Raw genomic sequence first — 24,337 nt, forward strand, 5'->3', positions numbered from 1 at the left:
CAAGGCCCTCAGAATTCAGCCCAGCTTCCCTTATCTGCTGGATGATGAACACAGAAGTTCAGCTGTACATGTGTACTTACACTGTTAGTAGGAATCTTCATTTGTTTTTTACACTCTGCAACATTTGTAGAGATTTAACACATGCTTAGTGTCAAAACACCTTGTTTTTTATTTTCATATCCTTTTTGAATCAGGTTAAGCTGTAAACAATTTCTTTTTCAATCAAATACTGCCAGCTAGAATGACTTCCATTCATGCATCACTGAAAACAAAAAGAGTATTTTTCCTTAAGCACAGACTTTTCTTCTTTAAACAATGTCACTTTATACAGAAACCAATAGCTAGATTCGATGCACCCTGATTAGTTATGTAAACAGATAACCCCCCAAAAAAACCTCGTCAACAGAACTAAGAGGTTGGTTCCTTCATAGAATGGAAATTAAAATTTCTCCTGACTTGAGGTTAACATGCGCAGGAGTATAGAGCGTGGCACATAAATCCATCTAGGAAGTGTATAAATTGCACTGTATCTGAATTAACAAAGTTATGCATAATGAAATGCACAGTTTAAATTCATGCTAGAAAGCATTTTTCAATATGAAGTGGCAGCCAACTGGCAACCATAACAGTTAGGTTCTGCACCATCATTTATGGCATTATAGATAACTATTACATATAGCATACTTTAAAACCCTGAAGGATTGTGTTACTTGAAACATTCTCCAGGCAGTCATTTGGTATGAAACACTGGGAGAAAGACTGAAGAGCTTGCCATCTTATACCGGTTATGGTACCTTTAACTTTTATGAAGTAGATCAGATATGATGTGTATTTCACAGTAACAAAGTTGCTTTAATGCCTTTTCTCCAACAGTAGGATTGTGTTAAGATGTTTCTGCCCTCAGATCACCATTGTCCTGGTGGTTTTCCCTTTTCTTAGGTGGGTAACTACATTGAGCACTTTTCCTGGTTTTTAGCTATTCATCAGTCCTTTCAATATATCTTCAGAGAGTTCCAGCAGAGGGAGTTCAGGGGACGGGATGTCCAGGGGGGGAAGGTTGGGTATTGGAATGTCCTTTGCCTTCCCAGCAGCTGTTGCAAACTTCTGCCAACTTGCAGCTGAAGAAGCAGTTTCTGAGTGTTGCTGCAGACCCCACAACTCTGACTTCTCAACAAAGTCAGCATCTACATCCAGCTCCTTTTCTACTGGAGATTTTTGGAGTCTAGCTCTTTCTGCTTTTAACTGCTTATTCTCGCTCCTTAATCTCTCATTTTCTGCTACAAGAAATTCTATGTGCCGTTTCAAATCTGCAATTTTGGTTGCCTGCTCTTCTATTATTGTTTTGTCATCTTTTGGAGCTTTACTCCCAATACATGCTTCCACCAGCTCCTTTTTTTTCTGAAGCAGAAATAATAGTGTATCCGGGTCCCTGTCAAAGACACTCTGAATATCCTGTGGATGTTTCTCTGTGGAAGGGCTGTATCTCTGAGTAACAGGAACCAATATATTTTGATCATCAGAGTCTTCCGCAGATGGCTTATGAGAAGTCTGAAGATGTGCAGCTATTTCCTTGTCAGCATTCTGCTGGGCCTTCAGCTTTTCCTCCCTCTTTGCCCTTTTCCACCTCTCCTGGATGAGCAGTAACTGTTTCATGTGACTATCCCTTTGTAATTCCAGTGATAGCTGAGCCTGAGTAAGAACAAGATTAAACAATTTAACTGCTGATCCCTTATCCCATCTGAATATTCATGCATGTAAAGTTACATGTACGTAAATATTTACATAAATAGCATCACAGCATGCCTGAGGGAGAGGGAGGCGGTTTTGTTATTCAGATACTAAATCCAACAGGAAGTGCTCTCTGCTTGTGCAATGCAACAGATGCAGCTATGTCACCCAAATTTGGCATAACTGCTGATACTGCGAAGGAGTGAGTTAACCTTTAGTCTTTTTGTTTGTTTTCTGTTTTTAAGTCACTAACCAGGCTGCAATACCTCTGAGTGGAGGTACGAGGAATTTAACTGACCTATGACCAACACCCATAAGGAAAAGATTCACTTGGCATGCACAGCCACACTTTAGCTAAGTAATACAAACTATGTGTATGCTTCTGCCATGTTATCTGTGTAGATGTATTGCTAACACCCAACAATAAGCAGAAAAGTGCTCTAAGGCCAGACATAGTTCCAAATGATTCACCCATATTTAACAAAGGGAGCAGCATGGTGGTTAATAACTCACAGGAACCATCTGGGTAAGAGGCTATCATTTTTCCACAAGAATGACCCTTTGGAGGAAAGACAGATGTTCGATCTCCAAGGGTTACTTGCTTCAATAATACTGGCTAACACAAAGCCTGATGCTATAGAAGTGCTGAGCAGACTATACTACTACATTCACAGATAGATCTATGCAATGAATAAGGAAAGGTGTAGGGCTGATATTCTGGAGATTCCCCCAGCTGGGATGAGTGAAACCAAAATTACAGACTGTAGGTGTCAGTTTTGTGTCTCAGCAAAACAGCCTAAGTGCCTCACAGCAAAAGTTAAACATGAAACTAGTTTTATCACCTCCTTAAAGATGTCTTGCAGACTAGAAACCATTGTAGAAGAATCCTTTGATGGGTTAGTAGTTCTCTTGTCCCTACTCCATGTAAACTTGGAAAAACACTCAAGACTGGAGGCATCGCACTTCTAAAAACTCTGGTGCAGTTGCCATGGGTTCAGAAAACTATGCAGAGGCTAATGCCCAAGAGGAGTAGGAAGAGTCAGTGCACAATACGACACACAGGCACACAACAGAGCTATGGCAAATTCTTGTGCCTGCTGCATTTTGGTCTCACCTGCTCTGACTGGGTCAGCTTCATTGCGTCTGTAAGGTATGCTGCAGAAGAGAAAATTGATAAACACTTAAGACAGGGTTACAAAACCTGAACATTTCCATAAAAATTAAGAAAGGGCTTCAGAGCTTCTGTAATTTGAATCCCAACATAAAAGCAGCAGTCCAGAGGCAAAGTATCTACCAAGTTACAGTGGTTGGAAATACTTGCTATTTTTCAAAAGTCTGAAAAAATTACTGTAAGATCATGTAATACACCCTACACCCTTCCCATGGCATCCTGTTGGCTCAGCTTGTTCCAATTTGTTTTTCAGAGGAGGACAGCAGCCATTTCTAGAAAATCTCAAAACAACTTTCCCATGAAGGGAAGAAACACAGCTGGGGATCAGACTTTTAACATACAAGCATTTTAAGAGAAAATGTGGTAAGTGAAATCCTCTCACTCATGGCACACCAGTATTATGAAGTCATGCTTTTAAATTATATTCTTGATTAAGAGGTATAGTCTATAGTTCCCCACCTTTTTCATCAATGTGCTGGCTTAGACTCAGATCAGCACTTTAGACTTTGAGCATATCTTGCTAGTACTGAAAACGACAATGATGTATAAGAAATTCTTAACCATATTTGGAAGGATGTAAGATAATGGCATAGAATCATCAGACAAAGAAAAGCAAGAAACATGCAATGCAGTTTTGGGTTTTGTCTTGGTATATGAAGTGAAGGAAACCAATAAGAAAAGTCTGCCTATTACAATGCAAATGCTCTCCCTCATTGCTTTGAGTATGCATAAATACCAAAGAAATGATCAGTTTCTCATTTTATGAGGTTTTCTAGTATTTATGAATGGCAAGTGAGAATGCCTGGTATCTAGGTTATGATGTTCGGAGTAGCCACTTATTTTGTCTCCATACAAGCCCTGTCACTGGAAATGTCCTACTTGTTGCACCAATTAAGATGTCCTCTTTCTTATTCTGCCAAGCAGTTGCTGCACTGTCAGGCAGCTGAGGGACTCCAACACAAATAATTAAGCATGACTAGTTAAATGGACAGGTAAGAGCACGACATCTCACTTAGGAGAGGCTGTCAGTCGCAGGGTCAAGGCCTGCGATGCAATCTGCCGTTTTGCTTGAGTTCTGAGAAAGCTGAGTTCATCACCTGTTCTGAGCTCTATTGATTCAATCATTAGGACAGGGAAGTAAACTTTTGTAAGCAAATATTTGTCTAAGTATTTGCCTAATCAACAGAGAAAGCAGGTGACTTCAGCTATGAAAGCAGCGAAGAAAATACAAAGTGTGAAGTGAAACTGGGTTACAGCAGGTCTCTATCTGCAGTTCGTGCAGGACACAAGGTGTTGTGTCCATCTTGAGTCAAGAACTGCCTTCGAAGTGACAACCACCCCCAATGAAAACAACTTTGGAAACGTCTGACTTTAGCCGCCCATATTAGAAAAAAGTTTCCAAAAGGATGCTTAATTTGGGTTGAAAACCAAATTCACATTTTAAGAATAAAAATTTTGCAAGTAACTAGATATTCTATTTACACGAGGCACGCAAATCTAGAAATTTATTTTAAGAGCCGGAATGTGAGAAATACCTACTCACCAGCAGCTTTTTTGTGACAAGAAATTGCTTCTTCATATTTCCCTGCTGCCAACAAACGGTCTGCTTTTCTGCTCTGCTGGTGAGCCTTAAAATAAGAAGAACATTACATTGATGAGGGCTAACTGACAAATAGTTATACCCATTTTAAAAGTACACCTAAGAAACCTGTACCAATTCCAATTCTCAGGCTTTTAGGCTCAGATCTCCCACTCCCTTCCAAGCTTTATAATTTGATTTCTTCTTTAATACTACCTTTCAAGAATCTGTATTGTACAGGTAAGAAGTGAGTTTGGTTAATGCAGCAAAGATGGTGTGTACACAACAGAATCCTTTTGAAGCTGCTCCTCAGAAAGTACACATTCTCCTTTATAGGCAGACATTTAGTGTAGGCGTGTAAAAAGACCTGTAGGCCATAAGAAGTTATGAGAGGCTGTAAGTATTTAGGACCAATTTATCTGGCAGAATTCAAGATATCTGAATTACGCTACAGCTGGTTTGACATTTTCTGCTGCCCCAAGCCCAAAAGGCCTTGCCTCTTGGGTGAAGAAATTACAAATGATCTTTGGATTTTATATTTTTTTTGTTTGCAGCTTACACCAACTAATGGAAGCGTCACAGCCACGGTTAAAGATATCAAAGTCACATTGTTGCTGTACAACAGTTAAGTCTATACTACTATTTGTAAGCCACTAATGTAAACTACTAATGTAAACTACTAAGATAAACTAAGGAAGTTGCTGAAATCAAGCAAGTATTTCCATATGTTTTAGTGAGAAACGGTATTGCATAACTAGCACTGCAACATTCATGAAAGCAAGTCTTTTTGTCATTACTACAAGACATGAATTTCATGGTACTTCCTCCAAGACAAGCTGTGTAATATAAAAGGCTACAATCACTAACTGGCAAGACTGTCAGTAACACAGACTATTCACAACTGCTTTACTACATGTTGAGTTTAAAGTAAACAGACACCAGGTACCGGGCACTGACTGTGAAACAACAGGACACTTATGACTCTGAAGAACAAGTTTGCCTGTTTCTTTCTTTGGGGTTACTGTTTCTCAATAAAGCCTTTACCAAACCTATACTGACTGAACCTGTAGGGGAAACAGAGCTGAAAGCCTTGAAATCTGCTTCTCTAATTCTGCTTCTGACACATACAAATTCTCTATTCTCTCCCTTCACTCAAATAAAAGCATAAGACATATCAGACTTGAGATGTTTGATGAATATACATCACCAACTCAATTTAAGCATGTGCCAGGATCAACATAAAAATGAGTGCATTTGTCCATATCCTAAGATGTTAGAATGGCTGGTTCCCTACAGGCCTTACGGAATTAACACTTTTCTCTGTCTCCTGAAGCACTGGTAGAGGCATCAAAGGTTAGATAATCCAAACAGGACAGTAACACAATTCTATCAGAAGTAACATGATACTTGTACTAACGCCCACTTAAAAAAATAAGTTCCAAACATGCAGGGCTATTTGTCACCTTTGTCCTTCAAACTGACTTATCACCTACAGTGTTACAGTAACTTCCATTTTCAACCAGAATTTTAGCAGCTCGGACACCACAAAAGAGAATGACTTCTACAGAAAACACTCTTTTAGGCAACAGCTGTTCTTAAGCAATCCCTAACAGTTATATCACTGCATTTAGACATTTGGCTTTTCTAAAACTGATTTCATAGGCTCCAATGGAGTGCTCTTAAAACAAAACAACCACTAACCACGGCTCCTTGACTCTTCACGACAAATATTTTGGTTATATTCTTCTTCTTCACCTCCATTCAATCCTCAGAGCACTGACAGCATTCCCTGTTTCTTCTGTCCTGAGGTTAAATAATCTCAGAAGAGGAAGTGTCTTTGTATTGGAAAAATAATCTATTGTATGGCCTTTCTCCGTGGACTCCTACAAACGACATATGCCAGAAAGATAAACTCATTTCCCCCAGGAATGAACAAACGGTATCAGCTCATCTGGAGCCATCTCCTTGGTTATTCATGGCAGCTCATCCAGTTACAAATTAGCTATGTCAAGGACATAAAAACACCTGAGCTAGCTCCTTGCAAAACAATTCTTTTTCAATATATCAGTACTGACACAGCTGCTTCTACAAACTGGCTGGGCAGGTCTAAAAAAACAGGGAAAGAGGAAACAGGTTAGCTCAAGACAGAAGATCTAAAGAAGCAATTCAACAAGCCAGGGGCCTGGTCCTATTTATTAGTTTCTACCTATAAGAATTTGAGTCTGTTTTCACAGGTTATTTTCATATGTTTTAAACTACTGGAGCATGACTTTACTAAATCACTTAGGCACACGCAGAATATCTGGGGATAGTCAGTTGTTATTTGATTGAGCAATTAAATTATTTCCATTCTCAATTAACTCCCAGTGAAGCGGAAGAGACTCCAAAGAAGTTGTGCTAGACTGTGAATAAAATTAGGAAAACACCAGTCTGGAGATGCTAGCAAAAAGAAAAGCTAGGATCCTCTAACTGCAAGGTCAAAATGCCTTTCTTGCTTGACATCAAAATACAGAGATATCAGGCCATCTTAATCGGATGCAGAGCAACAGACTTCCCCAGTGGAAACAACAGAAACTGCAGCAGAGAAAAATCAGTTTCAGCATAGCCTTGAGTGAGAAAGCAAGGTGACTTGCAGTCAGTCCGGAAGGTGGCATTCCTTATTTTGTATGTTTTCCTGCCAGCTTGACAAAGAAATATTTGCTCATTTATTCCACCCTGTATTTGTTCCAATTAGCTGACTGTGGAAGACCACGGAATTTCTCCCTTTTTTCAGATTAGATTATTCATCATTAGCAGTTTGAGGAAATTAGTGGTGCTGGTTCCCCGCAGCAAGTGATGAAGCTGCAGCAGAAGTACTTGGATGCTTAATAGCCATGTATCATGGATAAGCTTTTATTTCTTGTCTAGTCTGCTGGTTTATTCTTAGTGCTCAGTTACACTTAGCCAGACAGCATCCAACCATTGTTAGCAAATCTATTTTGAACCTGGAGTAGCCTGTATCCCATTATAAAACTGGTAATGGAAGAATTTGTCCTATATTATTAAAAAAAAAAAAAAAAAAAAAAAAAAAATGGCCCTCAAGTTTATCCTGGTCTGATGTCATGCTAGAGGAAAGTGTTTACACCAACAGTTCTGGAGCTGCTACGCTCGTTCCCAACAGATTCATGCAGGACCACTTTGACCCTGCTGCTGGAATGATTACAGAAACAGATGCTGCATAACTGTAGTGGGTTTATATATCTGATTTATCTTTCCTCTTCCAGGTGCAGTGCTGGAAATGAATGTGGAATGTGGTGTAAGAATAACTATCATTTATTAACTATCTATGGAATTGAAGGGGGGAAGCAGGTCAACAAGTACTTGCAGATGTCCCTCTCAATCCAGACGAGCAGGATTTCCCAGTAGGCAAATGGCCAGGTGTAACAACTTGGCTCTTGTAAGAGGAAGCAGGTGTGAGTGAAGGATGACCAAGCTATACAGCCTCCTCACCTTGCTCTAGCATATTCAGTTCTTAAGGAATTGCATGTGACTTACTGCATCACTTGATCCACTCTGGATCACCTGCAGAAGCAGGTAAGCTAGACAGCTTTCTTCAAAATTTCCAACTGTAGCTGAGATGTTAAGGGATGGCACCTGCATTTGTTTGTATTGCTATTCCAAAGAAACGTTCCTATTTGATTCTCCAGCCAGCTAACCCAAGCTATTGCCTATGTAATCTCTGAGCAGCAGAATTTAAAAGAAAAAAATATCAAACAGCCCTGTAAAGCAGCAATGCAGCTTTCCTCTTTACCTAGAGGCTTCTTTAGCAGCCCAAAAATTAACACCCAGCTTGGTTTTTTCCCCAATATAAACTAGACAATGATGTGACTGCAGGCCATGAGAAACTAAGCCAAAGGGCCAGTTGCCAGATTTCTTATTACTCCCTCAAATGAAAAAAATAAAAATGCTAGTTTTCTTTCTAGAGTCTGTGCACCATTACCACTTAAAGGATTACCACCATATGATCCTAGCTTCAGGTGGGGAGGAAAAAAAGAAAAGAAAAAAAGCTGCTGCTTTTCCCATATGATTCTAGTTGATGGCTAGCTAGTATAGAAGGAAGAGTAACAGAAAAAAACCTGTTCAATTCTACCATATTTTGAAAAGATAGATGTAGTACTACTCATTTGCAAATAGAGTAAGTCTACTATCCTCTCCTAGGAGCAGTAATTTGCAGCAGTCCTCCTATAGCTGAGATGGATAGTCTTCTGGATGTTTTGGTTCTCCCTGTTCCTCTAATGGGAACAGCTCTTCACTGGACAAAGCCCCTTGCACAAGACATTAAGCTTACAGCCACTTTTGTTTGTTGTAAGGCACTCTTTAGAAAGCAATATATTTTAGTATGATTATGAAACACACATTACAGTGCTTTAGTTGCTATAATAAAGTTACAAATAAAGGCAGCAAAACCCAGCTGCTAAAATGATGGAGCCTGAGGAAAGCTAACTGCAAAGAAGTTGCTGCTCACATCAATCCATTTTATGCTACGGACTGTAGATGCCAGTTGCCTTTGCCAGAAAGGATCAATACCTATGCTCTCTAACTGCTGAAAGCAAAGATGAAGGTATTTTTTTCAGAGATGAGAGATCTGTTAAGGATGTAGGCGCATTTTTCAAATAATGTATATGGGAGAAGGGAAGAGTCAGACATCAAGTGTTCCTTCAAACCACAGTGTTTCTAGATGTACTGTTGGGACACAGATAAAACTGATCTTTCCCCTTTACTGTACCTGTCTAGTGCCTGCCTGGAGACTAACACACAGCTACATGAAATGCACCTGACTGCATTGGGCCAGTGTAATAAAATACATTCCTTCTTCATGGCTTCTGTTCACTGTGGAATCTGAAAAGAGACCTGTATTATTTGATGTCATATGTTCAACTGGAGAATTAGTACTAACTTGCCATGTTGTTTTAACCTCCTTCAGTCCTTGCCCACTGCTTATGTCCACCTTCCATATATCTGGGTGACCATTTTGACAGAAATTCTTGACGAGTGCTGGTCTGATGGGCAGCATGCTTCTCATTCAGAGGGTTTTCCTTATGATACTTCGTGCAAATTTGTGTCAAGAGGAAGAGGATCTCATGTTTAAGATGAAGGAAGACTGTAGAGCTGACCATTATTTCCAGCATATGGTGAAACTTCTGAACATGATGAACTTGTTCTTGTAGATCAACTGATGTGGAAATCAAGTAATCCAAGTAGTTAATGTTGCAAGTTCCTGGCCTGTGAAAAAACTTACATAATCCTTCTTCATCTTATCCAAACCAACCTCCAAAAGCATTTGAATTGGAGTGATGCCACTGAGGGAAACAATATCTTTCCATGATAAGACTGTTGAACCAATTTACTCGGCAAACTGCTACTGCCTTGATGAATCCATGGCTGTATATCACCATGTGCCAAGGATTTTATGATCAGTGTCAAACACTGTACCAGCTCCTGGTAGGAACTGATGCTTCTCATTCTGCACCACAATTGTTCAGCAAAATCCAGGTCTCGCTCACTGAAAATTGATGTCATTGAACTGTCCACTGCAGCAGTGTCAGATTTTATTTTCTCTGTTGCATTCCTGTTTCCAGATGTACAATATCCATCCATCTTCCTCTTCAAATCAGTCAGAAATTCCTGGACCAGTTCAACAGCTGATTCAGGCTCCAAAGGCTCAGGCCACTCAATCACACCCATCTCCAAACCTTCAGCCAAAGCAAGGAGGAACTGCAGTTCTCTGTACACCCAACAGACAGGACTTCTGGAGTCCCCAGCCTCCAGCATAATATTCAGCATGGCAGCTAAAGTTACAGGGGACGTCTCCAGAATCTTATCTACAGTATTGCACATCATATCAACATATATATTGCTTTCAGAGTCTCCAATTGTGTCCTCTATTGAGGGAGCTCTAAGAAGTTCCAGTTCTTGTGTCCAGTTCTGGGCCCCTCAGTTCCAGAAGGACAGGGAACTGCTGGAGAGAGTCCAGCGCAGAGCCACAAAGATGATGAAAGGAGTGGAGCATCTCCCTTATGAGGAAAGGCTGAGGGAGCTGGGGCTCTTTAGTTTGGAGAAGAGGAGACTGAGGAGTGACCTCATTAATGTTTACAAATATGTAAAGGGTGAGTGTCAGGAGGATGGAGCCAGGCTCTTCTCAGTGACAACCAATGGTAAGACAAGGGGTAATGGGTGCAAACTGGAACACAAGAGGTTCCACTTAAATTTGAGAAGAAACTTCTTCTCAGTGAGGGTGACAGAGCCTGGAACAGGGTGCACAGGGGGGTTGCAGAGTCTCCTTCTCTGCAGACATTCAAACCCGCCTGGATCCCTTCCTGTGTAACCTCATTTGGGTGTTCCCGCTCTGACATGAGGATTGGACTGGATGAGCTTTTGAGATCCCTCCCAATCCCTGACATTCTGTGATTCTGTGGAGTGCATGTTGCATTGCTTCCATATGGTACCAAAGAGTGCTAAGTATCTTCTGTGTAGATGTTTACAATAGCAGGCCACAAAAGGTGGGATGAGGTGGTGCACCATTGCTCCTTCCACTTCACAAATATTTGGTCAGTGCTAGACACAGAAGTCTCTTTCAAGCCCGTTCTTAACAGGAAATTGCAAATTTAGAAAGGTTTGAAGGTATACGTCTGCATATGCATTGAAAAATGGAACTAAGAGAGAATTCAAGTGGAAAACAACCTGAGAGGTCCAAAAATAAATTATGGTCATATTTTTTGAAGTGCGATCATGATGAATAAGACTCAGGGTGACTATGGAAAAATGCTTGCATTTACACTAAAAGTGAAAATAATAGCAAGTTCTACTGTAACATGCTAAATAATAGGAAAATATGTGCCACTAAGCCTAAAGAAATGGTAATGTGTAGCTTTATCAACAGAACCAAGCCTCCTTAAAAATACTCCTTGTATTTTGTAGAGAAAGGTAGAGAGAAGAAGAAACAAAAAATGGCAGAACTCATTGTGGCTGCTCAAGCAACACCACTAGCCACATGCTATCTCAATTTTCTGTCTTTGAAAGGTGGTACTTAGCAAGGTTGACAGAACAATGACTCAAATGTAAATTACAGGTGAGTGTAATTATAGAGCAAAACAAGTATGCGAAATGCTCATGAGAATGTATTCTCAATATTAACAGCCTCCTCACTTTGTATGGAACTGTAAATATGTTGAAATTCAACTTGCTTGTAAGCAATACTATTAGAATTTAAATAGATGGGCAGACAAGGAACCAGTTGTATAGGCAACCAACATTAATTCACCAAATAGCTCTAATTGACTACGTGTGTGTTCCCACCCTATTCCAAATTTAAGATAAAATGGTTAGCCTGAGCTCCTCACCATGCAAATACAATTAAGAGATCTGGAATGACACCAGCTCTGGAATGACACACTGCTCCTGTTAGGTGGAGTCTTCAAAACCCCATACAGGAATACTGCAGTTCTTTCCTTGATCACCTGCAACTTCATTAAGGTCTGTTCTCCTTTTACCTAGTGCATAGTCAAATCAACCCCATCCTCTTCCTTTTCATCCGTTTAGTACGATAAAAGCATTAAATGCTTCAGCCTGCCTGTAAGAGCCATTTTGTCTACCTACAGTTCTCAGCAGCTTTGGTAATGCTTTTCTTGTTCCCATATACAGTGTTGCAGCTGGCACTACACAAGCCTTCCTAACTGGAGGTTATGAGCTAAATGAGAACAGTCCCACTGCCCTGATAATAAACAAAAGCAATCTCACTCCTATATGTAGCCCTAAACCACATGGCTCAAGCTGTTACAGCCACTGAGTTGACCCTCAGTAGGGATAACTGAATCAGCACAAGAAATGGTCCAGTAAACAAACTATTCCAGGACTGACAATTTCAAATGAGTACAGCAGAAACACTTCAGCCCAACTTCAGTAGCTTGCCTCCCTGGGCCTCTGTGAGTTGGGTCTTTCAACTGTTGAGTACACTTACTCAGAGCTGAACTGCGTGACTCAATGGCACACATCATGCCAGCATGATGCAGCGGAAAGGCACTGCTGGTAGGTACCCAAATGGCACAGATGCCAGTGAGGAAATAATGAGTCTGTCAACCACCCCACCTTGGCTAATTATGTTCTTGACTGGGAACAAGGTGTTATATGTGTAACATGCAACAGTTTTGTATTGTGCTTTAACAGTGGTTATATGACTGAATACAATGCTGTTGAGCTTTTCTAAGGAGACTATTACTGATCTGGCTGTTCAGCTGAGTATCTGATGCATCACCTCAGTCACTTTACTTAGATATGCTGCTGCCTCTGAGGGTTCACCTCTTATATTTCCACCACCACGGTAAAAACAGACTTTGTGTTAGGCATGTGTATATAATTATATTTCCACTTTTACTACTTAAAAGCTTGTTTTCTCTAGTTTGAGTTCAGAACTGAGTGCATCTGCCTCTCTTTTTTACATTTTAGACTGGAAGAGCAAGTATAGCAGCTTTCAGATCAAGCTTTATTAGGAAAAACAAAACAAAACACCAACCAAAAAACACCACCAAAAACAAACGAAGACAACAAACTGGATTTAGCGGATGTTTCTGTAGATTAACACAATATTGCTGTTTTTACAGTCAAAGTAACAGAGGCGCAGGCTGGCATTAGGTCTCAAACATATTTGCCCATGTAGTTTAAATCCTTTGGTCTCTGGTAAACTTTCATAGATGCTCCTCCTACCCTTCCATATTGTGTATTTATTCTGCTTGTTATTTTGCCCTTGTGTGGATGCAGTATTTGCCTCACTTCCAAACCAGTTCTTCAAACAGGTCATCGATTGGATGGCACTGGAATGGTTGCTACCAATGGCTTACGGCATTAACATTAAAAGCTTCCATTATATGAGATTCTTGCAGTACATATTCTGTTGTGTTATTTTCACTCCAGCCACTGGTCTGTGCTTTCTGGTTTTCATTAAAAAAATCAGCTCTTTAGGCTGGTTCCCTAACGCTTCAAGAAACTTACAGGCAATAGATATTCGCCAGATTTTGGATTGTATTTTATTATAAACTATACAAAGTGCTATTACCTTGTAGGAAGAATACAAGATAGAGGTGGTATGTCTCCTTACCAAATATTCTATAGGAAGATACTGAGGTATTAAAGTAAAATCTGCAGAGTTATGAAGTCCTGGGTGTCAGACTATTGAACGAGCAGCTTCCTTTTTAGTCTCTTCTTGAGGCTGATACTATTTGCCTCATATTTTTATTGTGTTACTTCTAAGCTTCTAGGGGTCAGCAGTGCACTGTTGTGCTTCTTAACTGATACATTCTACTCCTATACCTAAGTTTAAAATTATCACTGGATGCAAGATCAGAATCTTCTGCCTAAACCCAGATGGCAGCAGGAATTGCCCCTACAGTAAGTAGGTAGCACAGAGAAGCTCTAAACTGCACTTTTTAATGGCGTGTCTTTTTTAATGAGACTTCTTGCTTTTACAGTAAAAGTTTTAATCTGTGAAAGAATGTCCTCGTTTATGGCACTGGGTTATGCATGAAACAGGTGTTCAGCTGGACGAGACATCTGCTATATGATTACCTGCCAGTGCAGGGACTGCACTTAGTTCACACCAGTTTTAAGTTCTACAGCACAACCTACATATTTTACTTGTAGGGTTGAAGAACTGGCTTCCTTAATAGTGAAAGCATAAGGATCAGGGCTTTAACCCATTCTTTCAAGATTAGATGATGTTTCTCATCTGCAAAGCATACAACACACTTAAGTGTGGAGAGGGAAGGAGGGTATAGACAAAATGAATGCTCAAGTAGCAGGGCTGCCCCAAAATACCTTCCTATGGCTCTAACAACTCAGAAGGTGGCAGTAGATTTTGGAAAAGTTGTTCAACTTTATTCCTAAATGAAGCATCACTGAATACAGTGGAATACCTTGAGGACAGCTTAGTGGAAAAAATCAAATCAGCAGTCAGTATTGTAGCACAAGCCCTAGAGAGGTTAAAAGAAGGAATTTTAGGGTTAGACTTGGCATATTTGTTAAGCATGCAATAATGGCACAGAATTTATATAAAAATATAAGAATAACTTTTTAAAAGGAAAAAAAAAAAAAGGGGTCTGAAGAACTAAACCCCAAATTCTAAAAAGATAGGTCCATTTCTCATTGAAATCATTAGACCTGAAGGTCAACAATTAAAACTTCCATTAAACAAAAACCACGGTAGTGGTGTGGGTTGTTTGTTTGTTTGCTTTTGTTGTTTTAAACAGATCTGGAAAGCAAATCGGTATTTGTCTAGTGCCATCTACAGAAGTAAATCAGTGAATGAGGGAAACCAAAATGCAATTACACTTAAGAAAAAGAAATATCATTGATAGTTTAACCCTTTAATTAAGATCCAGATGCATAAAGAGGAAACTTGTATTTCAGAAGGTAGAAAAATAATGTAATTGAAGTCAGCAGAATACAAGGTATAGCATAGTACCTGTAATTAGGAAGGCTAAGCAAACAGTCAGTACAAGTGATTAAGTGCAGAACATGTGCTACATGCTGACAGAAAAACAAAGACATTAGGATACTGCAAAACTACTAAGGATTTTTTTTTTGTCAGAACAACTCCCCAGGAAAATAAGGATAGCATCTGTGCTTTACAGTAACTAAGACTAGGTGCTCAAATGCACAACTAATGAACAAGTTTTACAGTACAAAGAAGTATAGCAAATTCTAAGGAAATGCCTTAACTAAAGAGAAAACAATTTCACAAAAAAATAGCAAGGTGTAATACACTGAAAGAAGGAAAATGTACTTAAGTCATTGATAGCAGATAAATAAGCCTAAAGATTAGTCTATCCAAAACCACTTTGTAGTTTAGGGACTTTTTTGTTTATTTGGTTGGGTTTTTTTCCCCCTTCTCTCTGATTTGGCATCTTTGCAAAAAGTTGTGCTTTTCTAATCCACAGGAACTAGACTTAAGTAAGAGATTTATAAGAGAAGCAAGTGAAATACATGACACTTGATAGTATCAAAACCTTAAATGAACATTGTTATACTGGAGGTTGGCACCTTTCCTGACTGTTGTTGCAAATCTGAAACTCAGCTGCAGGGCGGGACTGTGTATAGAAGAGCTCTGTAAAACTCTAGTTACTCCTGTTCGTGTCCTTGTAAAAATGTAAGCATGTTCTAACCATGGCACTGTACCCATTAAAGCTCTTGTCACGAGGAGTTTTCATGGTGCTTGACACAACCTGAAAAGACAGGTCATTTTTCTATTTTTCTATGTAAGATGACGCATGACTACATTGTACACAGTTTCAATAAAAGTTTTTGTATTATAGGATGCTTCTTAGAAGGAAGTGGGGATATATGCACAGGCAACTTCATAACTTTCAAACTATATAAAGCAACTTTTTTCCTGTATCAGCCACTATGCAGAAGTGTCTTGATCTATTGCTCTAACAGGTGTGGTAACTGCACACTCCTATTGTGGTCAGAGGATCATCAACCAGGCTTCATTTATATTCTTGTCACTTAGTAAGTGGTCTCAGGAAGAAACACTACTAACTGGTGATATCTGTGTTGTCACAAAATTGCTACTTTCAGCCGCCTACTAGTTAATATTAAATTATTATATTCTCCTTAGAAACTCATGCACTAGATCTACTTTTAAAAAGGTTTTTGCAGTACGTGAAACAGCTATAGTTTATCCCTCCTGCATTACCATGCTGCAAGCTTGTCTGACTTTACACCCACCATATCAACAAGTTACAAAAGCTTTCTACTCCTGGTGTTTCCTATTTCAATCAGGCTTCCAGTGTAGAGAGTAAAAAGTCTGAGACAGCATCATGCAGACATACCCACAGCAGTTCTGCAACCTTGGTTCAGATCTAAATAGATCATCTCCCTGCTACACTGTTAGCCCTAGTTCCATGGCTGGTCTGCAATGCCAATTTTACAAGCTTTTCTGAAAACACAGAGAGCAATCCAGAAATACCTGACTCTGTATACAGCAGGCAAGGGTTTGTCAGGGCTGACACCATGCTGGAGTAAATAAGCTTTGATTAAAAACTAAGCTGACACAAGTTTCTGAGGTTTGCATGGCAATGTCTAAATACTTTCTGGATCAAACTCGTTCCTGGAGGCACTACAGCTGTGTTCCTGGTGTGCTGCTCCTGGCTAATTTGACTACTGGACCAAAGCTAGTCTGCTAAGGGAATGCTCTGTGTATCACTGTATCTGAGGCACAGTCAAGACACAGCTTGGATCAAACCCACAAGGCAGTGATGAATTAACTGTCCTTGACCCTAGATCTTGTCTATGTGACAGAAATATACCAATTTAGGCTATTTAAAATCCTATTAGCTTTTGCAAAGATGCATTTTTCAGACATCTGTGTTTCACTTAAAGCTCCTTACAGATTTGGTTTAAGCAGAGTAATTACTGATTTAAGATCTGAAAGCATTTCACCTTCTGAAATCAGAAGCAGCATTTAGTAGTGGGTTCTGATAAGTCTCCAAAACTTTCTAAACTCATGTAACTATGGCCTGTATCATCTAAACGTTTCCTTCCAGAACTTCCCCTGCGGCTGCAAGCTGGGCTGGACTCAGCACCTTCCCCCCTCGCCAGCCAAACGGCGCGCTGTTCGCTTCTCTCCTAGCCACCGCTTCCTCCGCTACCGGAGCGGACCGCGGCGACCACAGCTTGCCCTCCCCGGGCCGCCTCCAGCCCGGGGCAGCCGCTCGGCCCCGCTCCCCCGCAGGCCGGCCAGGGCCCGGTGCGGCCGTGGCAGAGCTGGCACAAGCCCTGAACAGGTGCGGGGGGGCGAGGGGGAGCGGAGAAGGCTCTATTTGCTATTCGAATGGCGCTTCTCCGTCTGGTTACCCGCCGGAAAAAGGACAGGGGTGTGACCTCCCCGCCGCCGCCGCCTGAGGCCCGAGCGCGGCGGGACCGGCTGACAGGACGCCCCCCCTGACCCCGCGGCCGCGCGCTCACCAGGTTGAGGGGCCCCTCCATCACTTCCATGGACGGCGGGGGCTGCGGGCACATGGGCGCGGAGGCGGCCTGCTCGCCGCTCCCGGTGCCGCCGGCCTCCACCGCCCGGCCCGGCTCCCGTCGCCGCTCCTCCCGCGTCCCCGCCCCGGCGGGTTGTAAACACGGCTGCCGCTTCCGCCCGGCCCGTACCGGGCGGCGCCTCGCGAGAGCCCCCTGGTCGCGCGAGACTCGGGCGGCGTCGCCGGGGCAACGGGCGCCGCTCCTGGCCCTGCCGCGCCAACGGCCGTCCTCGCGCCGCGCCAACGGCCGTCCGCGGGCCCCCCCGCTGAGGGGAGAGGGGGCTCGTTCCGAGGGACCGGGCGAGCGACCCCCGAAAGGCGGAGAGGTGGCGCCCGCGGCGGGGCACGGCCGCAACCGGGGGACTGGGGACACGCAACCGTGATTTCTTCAACACCCACCACCCTTTTTATTCCCCCACTTTTATTCAGCGCTGCGTGTGGCGCAGGTCGTCGGTCTGTAGATGCGAGCGGTTTCTGTGAGGAACAAAGCCAGCACGGCCATGGAGCGCGGCAGGGCAGCACGGTCGGTGCCGGTGTTAGGTCACACAGGCGGCCAGCGTGGACAGCGAGCAGCCCTGCCACGGCAAAGGGACAACACCAGCCCCTGCTCCGAGAGCTGAGACCTGCCCTGGGCTGCGTTACCCAGTACGAGCAACGGTGAGAGGGGCCGGGCTGTTAACTCAGCCCTGGGCACGCAGCTTGCCGCAAGGGTAGCTGGTTCCGCTCTCTCCGTGAGGGGCAGAAGGAACAGCTGTTGCTGTTCGTGGCTCTTCATTGAAGGAATTGCACCGTATGAGAGCAAGGTGACCATGACAGCGATACCAAAAGTGCCATGTCACCATGTATGTGCAAGATAGTAGTAATAATTATTCAAAATAAACTTTGTTGAAAAAGATCAGCTAAGCAGGGCACTGAACAGCAAATAAGCTCACCAGCTAACTTAATGAGCCCTATGATACATACTTATCCTTACAATGTTGTGTTTTATGAAGACTATAGAGAAGAAAACTGCAATGAAGGGTACTTTCTTAGGTGCAGCTAAGGATGGCATGAGTTCTTTGGAGCATGGCAGTAACAGACTGAACAGGGAACGAGGCCAAGAATAAAAGGGGAAAGAGAATAGGATACAAGGTAGGGGGGGAGAGGAGACACCTAGAAAACAAGAAGTAAAAAAACCTAATTAGTAGCAAGTAAATAAAGTCCAAGATTCCCTTTGTAGATGTGATCCTCAGACATGAGTGGCGTCTGTGGGTCTCTGAGGGAGCCTACATGGCCTGATATGCCATAGCTCTCAGCCATCCCTGTGCTGTGAGGACTAGCTTTGCAACACAGGAGTGCTGGGGGGAATTTTCCTTCCAACATATGTGGTTAGACAAGATAGTTTCTTCAGGCCAGGAGCTTCCAAAAGATACTTTGCTAGTTCCTGTTTTCATTTGCAATAATTTATCTATCACTTAGTTTAATTATATATCACCAAGTCAGATCCTATGTAGTCCGGAATGATTTTGATCTAGAGCCCGCTGATTGAATAGTAAATAGATGAAGTTTTTCTGCATCAGTCCTTAAAGAGATAGGACAGCCTGGGTGAAGAAAAAAGGCTACTTGGTATTCCACTGCCAGTATGTACACTCAGACATATAAGATCATAAAATGTAATTGCTTTGTTGTACCAAAATATTGTGTTTTCCTTTCTCTTACACTCATGAAGAGGTAACATTTGTCATCTGAAGGAACAGGAGTATCTTGAGTCCCATCTTGACCATCCCACTTGGTCCCTGTTCCTCTTCATCATGACAAGCCCTTCTCTAGCCCTTAGCCCTGTGCTGCCTGGCCTTTTTCTCTCTGTTGCTGGTAGTGCTGCAATATGAAAAAGTCTGCCAAAGGTCTTTACATCTGAGCACAAAACTTCGTTGTTCAATTGTTAATGAAGTTATGCTGAGTTAATGTGTCACAATTTACTGATTCTCTTGCATCAGTATGTGAGATCTTACATACTTAGATGGTTGATTATCCTTTTCTATACTGCATTAATCCAGAGGCAAATGTTTATGATCTTGCTAAATATTATGTAGGATGAGATTTTTAGATACACTGGCAGTTAAATTGCATACTGTCAAGCTGTTATTTCTAGCCACTTTACTAATTCTTTTTCATCTTTAACGACTGAACTGCAGATTTTTTTGTTTGTTTGTTTAAATTATACTGCTGATCTTTTTGTACATAATTTTTCATTTTGCATTAAATGTTTGACTCATGACAGGTAGCTGCATAGCTGGTTTTTACTATGTGCTTATCAGTCCTCCATAAATCGTACCAAGTTGCTAAAATAGATCATTAGGTCAAACACTTTCTTAGAAATAAAACAAACTAGTTCTGAGAAATGTTTTCCATTGCTTCTGCTGCTGGCTCAGGAAAGACAATTTAATTTATTGGGTTTTAAGAGACAGTCAATGTTCACTTCAAGAAACTTTAGTGGAAAAAGGAGTAAGATGCTGAGCCAATTTAGCACTTGTGGAATGGTAGCTAAAGGAGTAAGGAATATTGTATCAACAGAATAAAAGTTTTAGGAGCCATATTACTGAGTCAAGCCAACGTGTTACAGCATGTCTGTTGTTCGTGTAACCAGCAGTGGTCATTACTGTTCCTCCAGAGAAGCTGGCAGCAACTCTAAGTCCCTCTGGGGAATTGCCTATGCCTCATGTCATCCAGGGACTGTTAGCAGATGCTTAAATGGGGGTTTTCCTTGACTTGCTTGTCAATGTTATGTTTTCTATATCTAAATCTGATAAAAAACTGAAAGCAAATAAAAATAAATCTGACCAGATTACTTTTTAAAATCTTATGTTTTAAAAACTGCTAGTGATATACAGGATTTGATTCAGAACTGTCAGTGTTATGATTTGCAGTGCTGTATTCAACTTATTTAGTTCCTGGTGTGATTATTTTTCCTGATGGGTAGTAGCACATTTTGGCTTTGGCAAAACGAATATATCTTTGTGCCCTGGTCCTTCAAGAAGCGTCATGTTGCCAATTCTTGAAGCAGCTGCGGAAAGTGAATAAAACCTGTAACATTATCTGTGTAGCATTAGTTGCAATGTGATATAGTGATGTTATTGCTAGTTCAAAATCTGAATTTGTATGGAAGTTGTCCTTTACTCAGAGAATAGTCTTGGGACACTTTGTAGCTTTTTGTACGAAATTCCAAGATCCCGGAGTGCTGGATGTTATATATTCATTCCAGATGGCGTGTTCACCTCCATTGCACTGGACTGAAAGCAGCTACCATTTTCTACCAGCCTACAGAGTTGTTCCAAGAGATTTAAAGTTGCCTTCCAGAGAAAATAGAATCATAGTAAATAGTCTACTACATTATCTGTAAACTCATCAATGAAAACAGGATGATTATTTCTTTTCATTACAACCCTTTCTGTATTTTGCATGTTTTGCTCCTCCCTAGGGACTGCATGGGAATAGCATGTTGACTGTGTAAGTCTAAATTAAATGTTCGTCTAAAAGAAGAACTATTAAAATGTAATTCTGGGCAGGATGTGCCTGTCAGCAGGAAGCTTCCTAAAATACCCTATGTTTTAAGAGTGGAATTTTAGAGTGGGAGGGAAGTGTAGAATTGCTATTTACCTGTCTGATGCTGCTTTTGACACACATGATGAGCCAGCTTCATTTGACTGTCACCTCCTTAGGAGGCAGAATTCCTCAGCCCACACTTTGCTTAGCATTGACTACTTCTTTATTTGCTCTTTGTGCCTCTGCGTTTTATCTGGACTGTGCATTTTCAGTTAAGCTCCAGTTAAAGACAGGCTTCTCAGTCATGGCATTGTAGGAGAGCCCACAGAGCCTCCCACACAGTGCCTTCCTCAAAGAGAGATGGGGATGACTGTTTCTTTGAAGAAGCACTTTTGAAACAAAAGGGATTCCCCTATGCCATTGACAATTTATTTCCAACCGCACATATACAGAGCCGTTGGAATGGTAGGTCTCCTTCCATTTGTCAGATTTTTCAGAGATGTGCTACATCTCTTTGGGTTGCCTCTGGGGGAATGCCTGAGAGGAGCTGTGGGCAAGGCAGTGCATGAAGGAGGTCTTTGACAACTGAGGCTGAAGGAGCTTCATTCAGAGAGCTGGGAGGTTCAGGACAGTGAAATCTTGGAGAAGGTGTAAACAAAATGAAAATCTTTTCCTGTCATCTTTCCCCCTTCTGTTGTGTCTGTTTGGATTTTGGCTTCTCAGTGTCTTCTGTGATCTTTTCCTTTATAATTTCACATGGTCAGCAATCAGAACCAAAGACCAAAAGAGTGAGTCATTAAAATGGGCAGAAAACTTGCAGTTAAAATGCCTTAATGTGAGAATTTTTTTTCTGAAAGAACTTCAACACAGCTTAGAAATCGACAATCACAGTTTGACACTTCCCTTAGCTGCCAGAGCAACTGGTAGAATTAGAAACCAGTCAGATTTGCAGGGAATAAAGAACTGGTAAGTTAAAAAACAAGAACATAACCAAGACCATGTCTGAATAAATTTCCAGTCATCTGTACATAGACCATTTATTGAGAAAGATAAGAAAAGAAAACCTAAATTTTCATAATCCTGATTACATGCAGAGGATTGACCCAGATGCATGATTTTAGCTGTATTTATTATATTTAAACACAATGTATGCATTCACATGTGTTTACTGAAAAGAGGAACCACCACCATTTAAATTAAATGTATTTTTTAAATATTACTGTTTAAAAAAGAAACTATTGGATTCCTGCATACTAAGAAGTAATGTATATGACTGTGGTGCTCTAGAATTAATTAGGTCTCTTATTTTAGTTTTAGAATCAAGAAGATGTTTTCTCATTGCTTGCAGAATAAAATAGCTAAATCCTCTGCTTAGATCTGAAAGTAGTTTTGCCCACAGCAATCAAACTAATATTTTCTTTATAGCTCATTCTCTCTGTAAGCTTTCTGCTGATTTCATTAGGCTTTAGATCAGGTTCCAAGTAACTAATTATATTTATAGTGTGATTTCTTTGCTCAGTACAACTAATTTAGGTGAAGGAGTTGGTGGGAATGGTGAAAGGCTAACTAGTATTCCTTTGCATTACTTTGTCCAGGTACAAGATACCAGGAAAAATGTTTGGTTTTTATATTCATAAACTCTCAGTATTAAGCTGAGCAGAATCTTTACTATTTTCAGTATTTTGTGAGAGCATAATGATCAACAGTTAGTATACTGTCTTTTTCCTTTATATTGGCTAGGGATGACATATTTCTGACAGCAAAATGGGAGTCAGAAAGAGCTGGCCATTTGCAAGTGCTGATGAGGACTCAAACTTGGGTATGCGAGGCTGTCCATGTTTTTCACTCACGTTCCATTGCTCCAAGTTTCTTCCTAGCATTTCTTAATACATATTCTCTCTTACATCTCTCCTGTCAAGCCACCACCCTCCCTTTCATCCCTGTTCCACCCTTACCACAAATCCCCTCTCACTTATAGCCCACAGGCCTGCCCCTATTTCCAAACTCAGGTCGGCTGCTCTACTCATGCTCATCTTTGACAGGGTCAGTGCTGCATCATTGCTTCTGTTACTGCCTTACTAAATGCTGCCACAGGCAGCTGAATAATGCTTTTCTCAGCTGGCCCTATCCACAAAAATAAAAGACCCTTCAGCTTTGGTTTCTGGGGATTTAAAAAGCTTGAACAAAAGTAGGTTTGTTTAGCGGCTTTACTTTGCTAAAGGATATGAAGATTCTGTTCTTGCATCACTAGCCCAAATTCCTTTCTCTTTTTTAAACTGGTTCTTATCCTGACTCCACAACTGTGTTTCTTTACCTGAACAGAAAATTATTCTCTTACTTGCCCATACAAATATCCTATTTTTCGAAATCCTATGAACATCACATATCCCACGTACTTATTCAGAAATTTTCTGGTTTGTTATGGTTTTCCAATCTCAGACTGAAATGCAAAGAAGCAGGCCCATTTCAGGTTGATTTTCTGACAAGAGGTCTAGTATTTGACACAGCCTTTTAGACTACAAGGCTGTGTCTTTAAAAGCTGGACATTGATTTTATCAGAGGAGTATAGTGCAACCCAGCAGCTTTTTGGAGGCCTGAGCCACAACATCATGCTCTGATCTAAAGTTTACTGATGACCTTGAGTTACCTCTTTTTTTTTTTCCTGGTATGTTTCCATTCCTGAGAAAATCAAGAGCTGCAAGACTGACTTATAATATACTCATTCAATTAATCAAGTGAGAGTGAATCAAACCTTTCCAGGCAATTTTGTTTGAAGTGTCTGCACTCTTCTCTGCATCGCATGAGGTGCCAACACCAGTGGGAGTTTGCCTGAGGTAAGAGCTGTGGGTTTGGATGTATTCTTCCATTTTTATTAGGTCTTACACTCACAGGAATTTTGTGCTTTTTAATCTTGTAACTGTACAAAACTTATCTGGGTATGGGGGAAGATAACTTAGTGATTTTCTTTAATTATTCTCACAACTGTTCACATTATGTTAAGTGAGCAAATCATACTTACAAAATCCAAACCCCACTTTTACAGCAAGATAGTGTTAACTGAAATCCTTGTGCCATAGGATCTAACCAATTTGAAACCAGGAGCCCAACCGAGCTACCAAGATGCATCAATACTCAATGCTCCTTCCCAATTGATCCCAGTTGGTCATTAATTTCATTGTATCCATTTTCTCTCTCCCTTTCTTATTCGTATGCTTTATCTTAAAATACTTCATATGGAATGACTTCTAGCAAACAGCAAGTTGTTAAAAAAAATCGCAGCTA

General features: G+C 41.0%; 2 protein-coding genes across 4 annotated transcripts; both read right to left on the reverse strand.

The window, feature by feature from the left end:
* Positions 1-205: 205 nt before the first annotated feature.
* On the reverse strand, positions 206-17,654 carry NRBF2 (nuclear receptor binding factor 2). Of its 3 annotated transcripts, none has more exons than XM_080347483.1 (4): positions 17,475-17,654; positions 4,443-4,527; positions 2,843-2,883; positions 206-1,689 (listed from the first exon to the last, which is right to left on the reverse strand). In XM_080347483.1, the coding sequence occupies exons 1-4, from the start codon at positions 17,526-17,528 to the stop codon at positions 973-975; spliced, it is 897 nt and encodes a 298-aa protein (XP_080203609.1). In that variant the 5' UTR covers positions 17,529-17,654; the 3' UTR covers positions 206-972. The 3 variants fall into 3 exon arrangements, with proteins under 3 accessions (XP_080203609.1, XP_080203610.1, XP_080203611.1); XM_080347484.1 differs by lacking the exon at positions 17,475-17,654 and adding an exon at positions 4,695-4,748; XM_080347485.1 differs by lacking the exon at positions 17,475-17,654 and having other exon boundaries at positions 4,435-4,508.
* On the reverse strand, positions 9,277-12,508 carry LOC308042169 (protein zwilch homolog; the record flags this gene model as incomplete). Its single annotated transcript, XM_080347350.1, is given in 5 exon segments — positions 9,277-9,529; positions 9,531-9,720; positions 9,723-9,836; positions 9,839-10,399; positions 12,475-12,508. Coding segments are annotated over 5 exon segments (1,152 nt in total).
* Positions 17,655-24,337: the final 6,683 nt, after the last annotated feature.

Source organism: Nesoenas mayeri (genome assembly GCF_963082525.1).
Source record: "Nesoenas mayeri genome assembly, chromosome: 7".
NCBI classification, from domain to species: Eukaryota; Metazoa; Chordata; class Aves; order Columbiformes; family Columbidae; genus Nesoenas; species Nesoenas mayeri.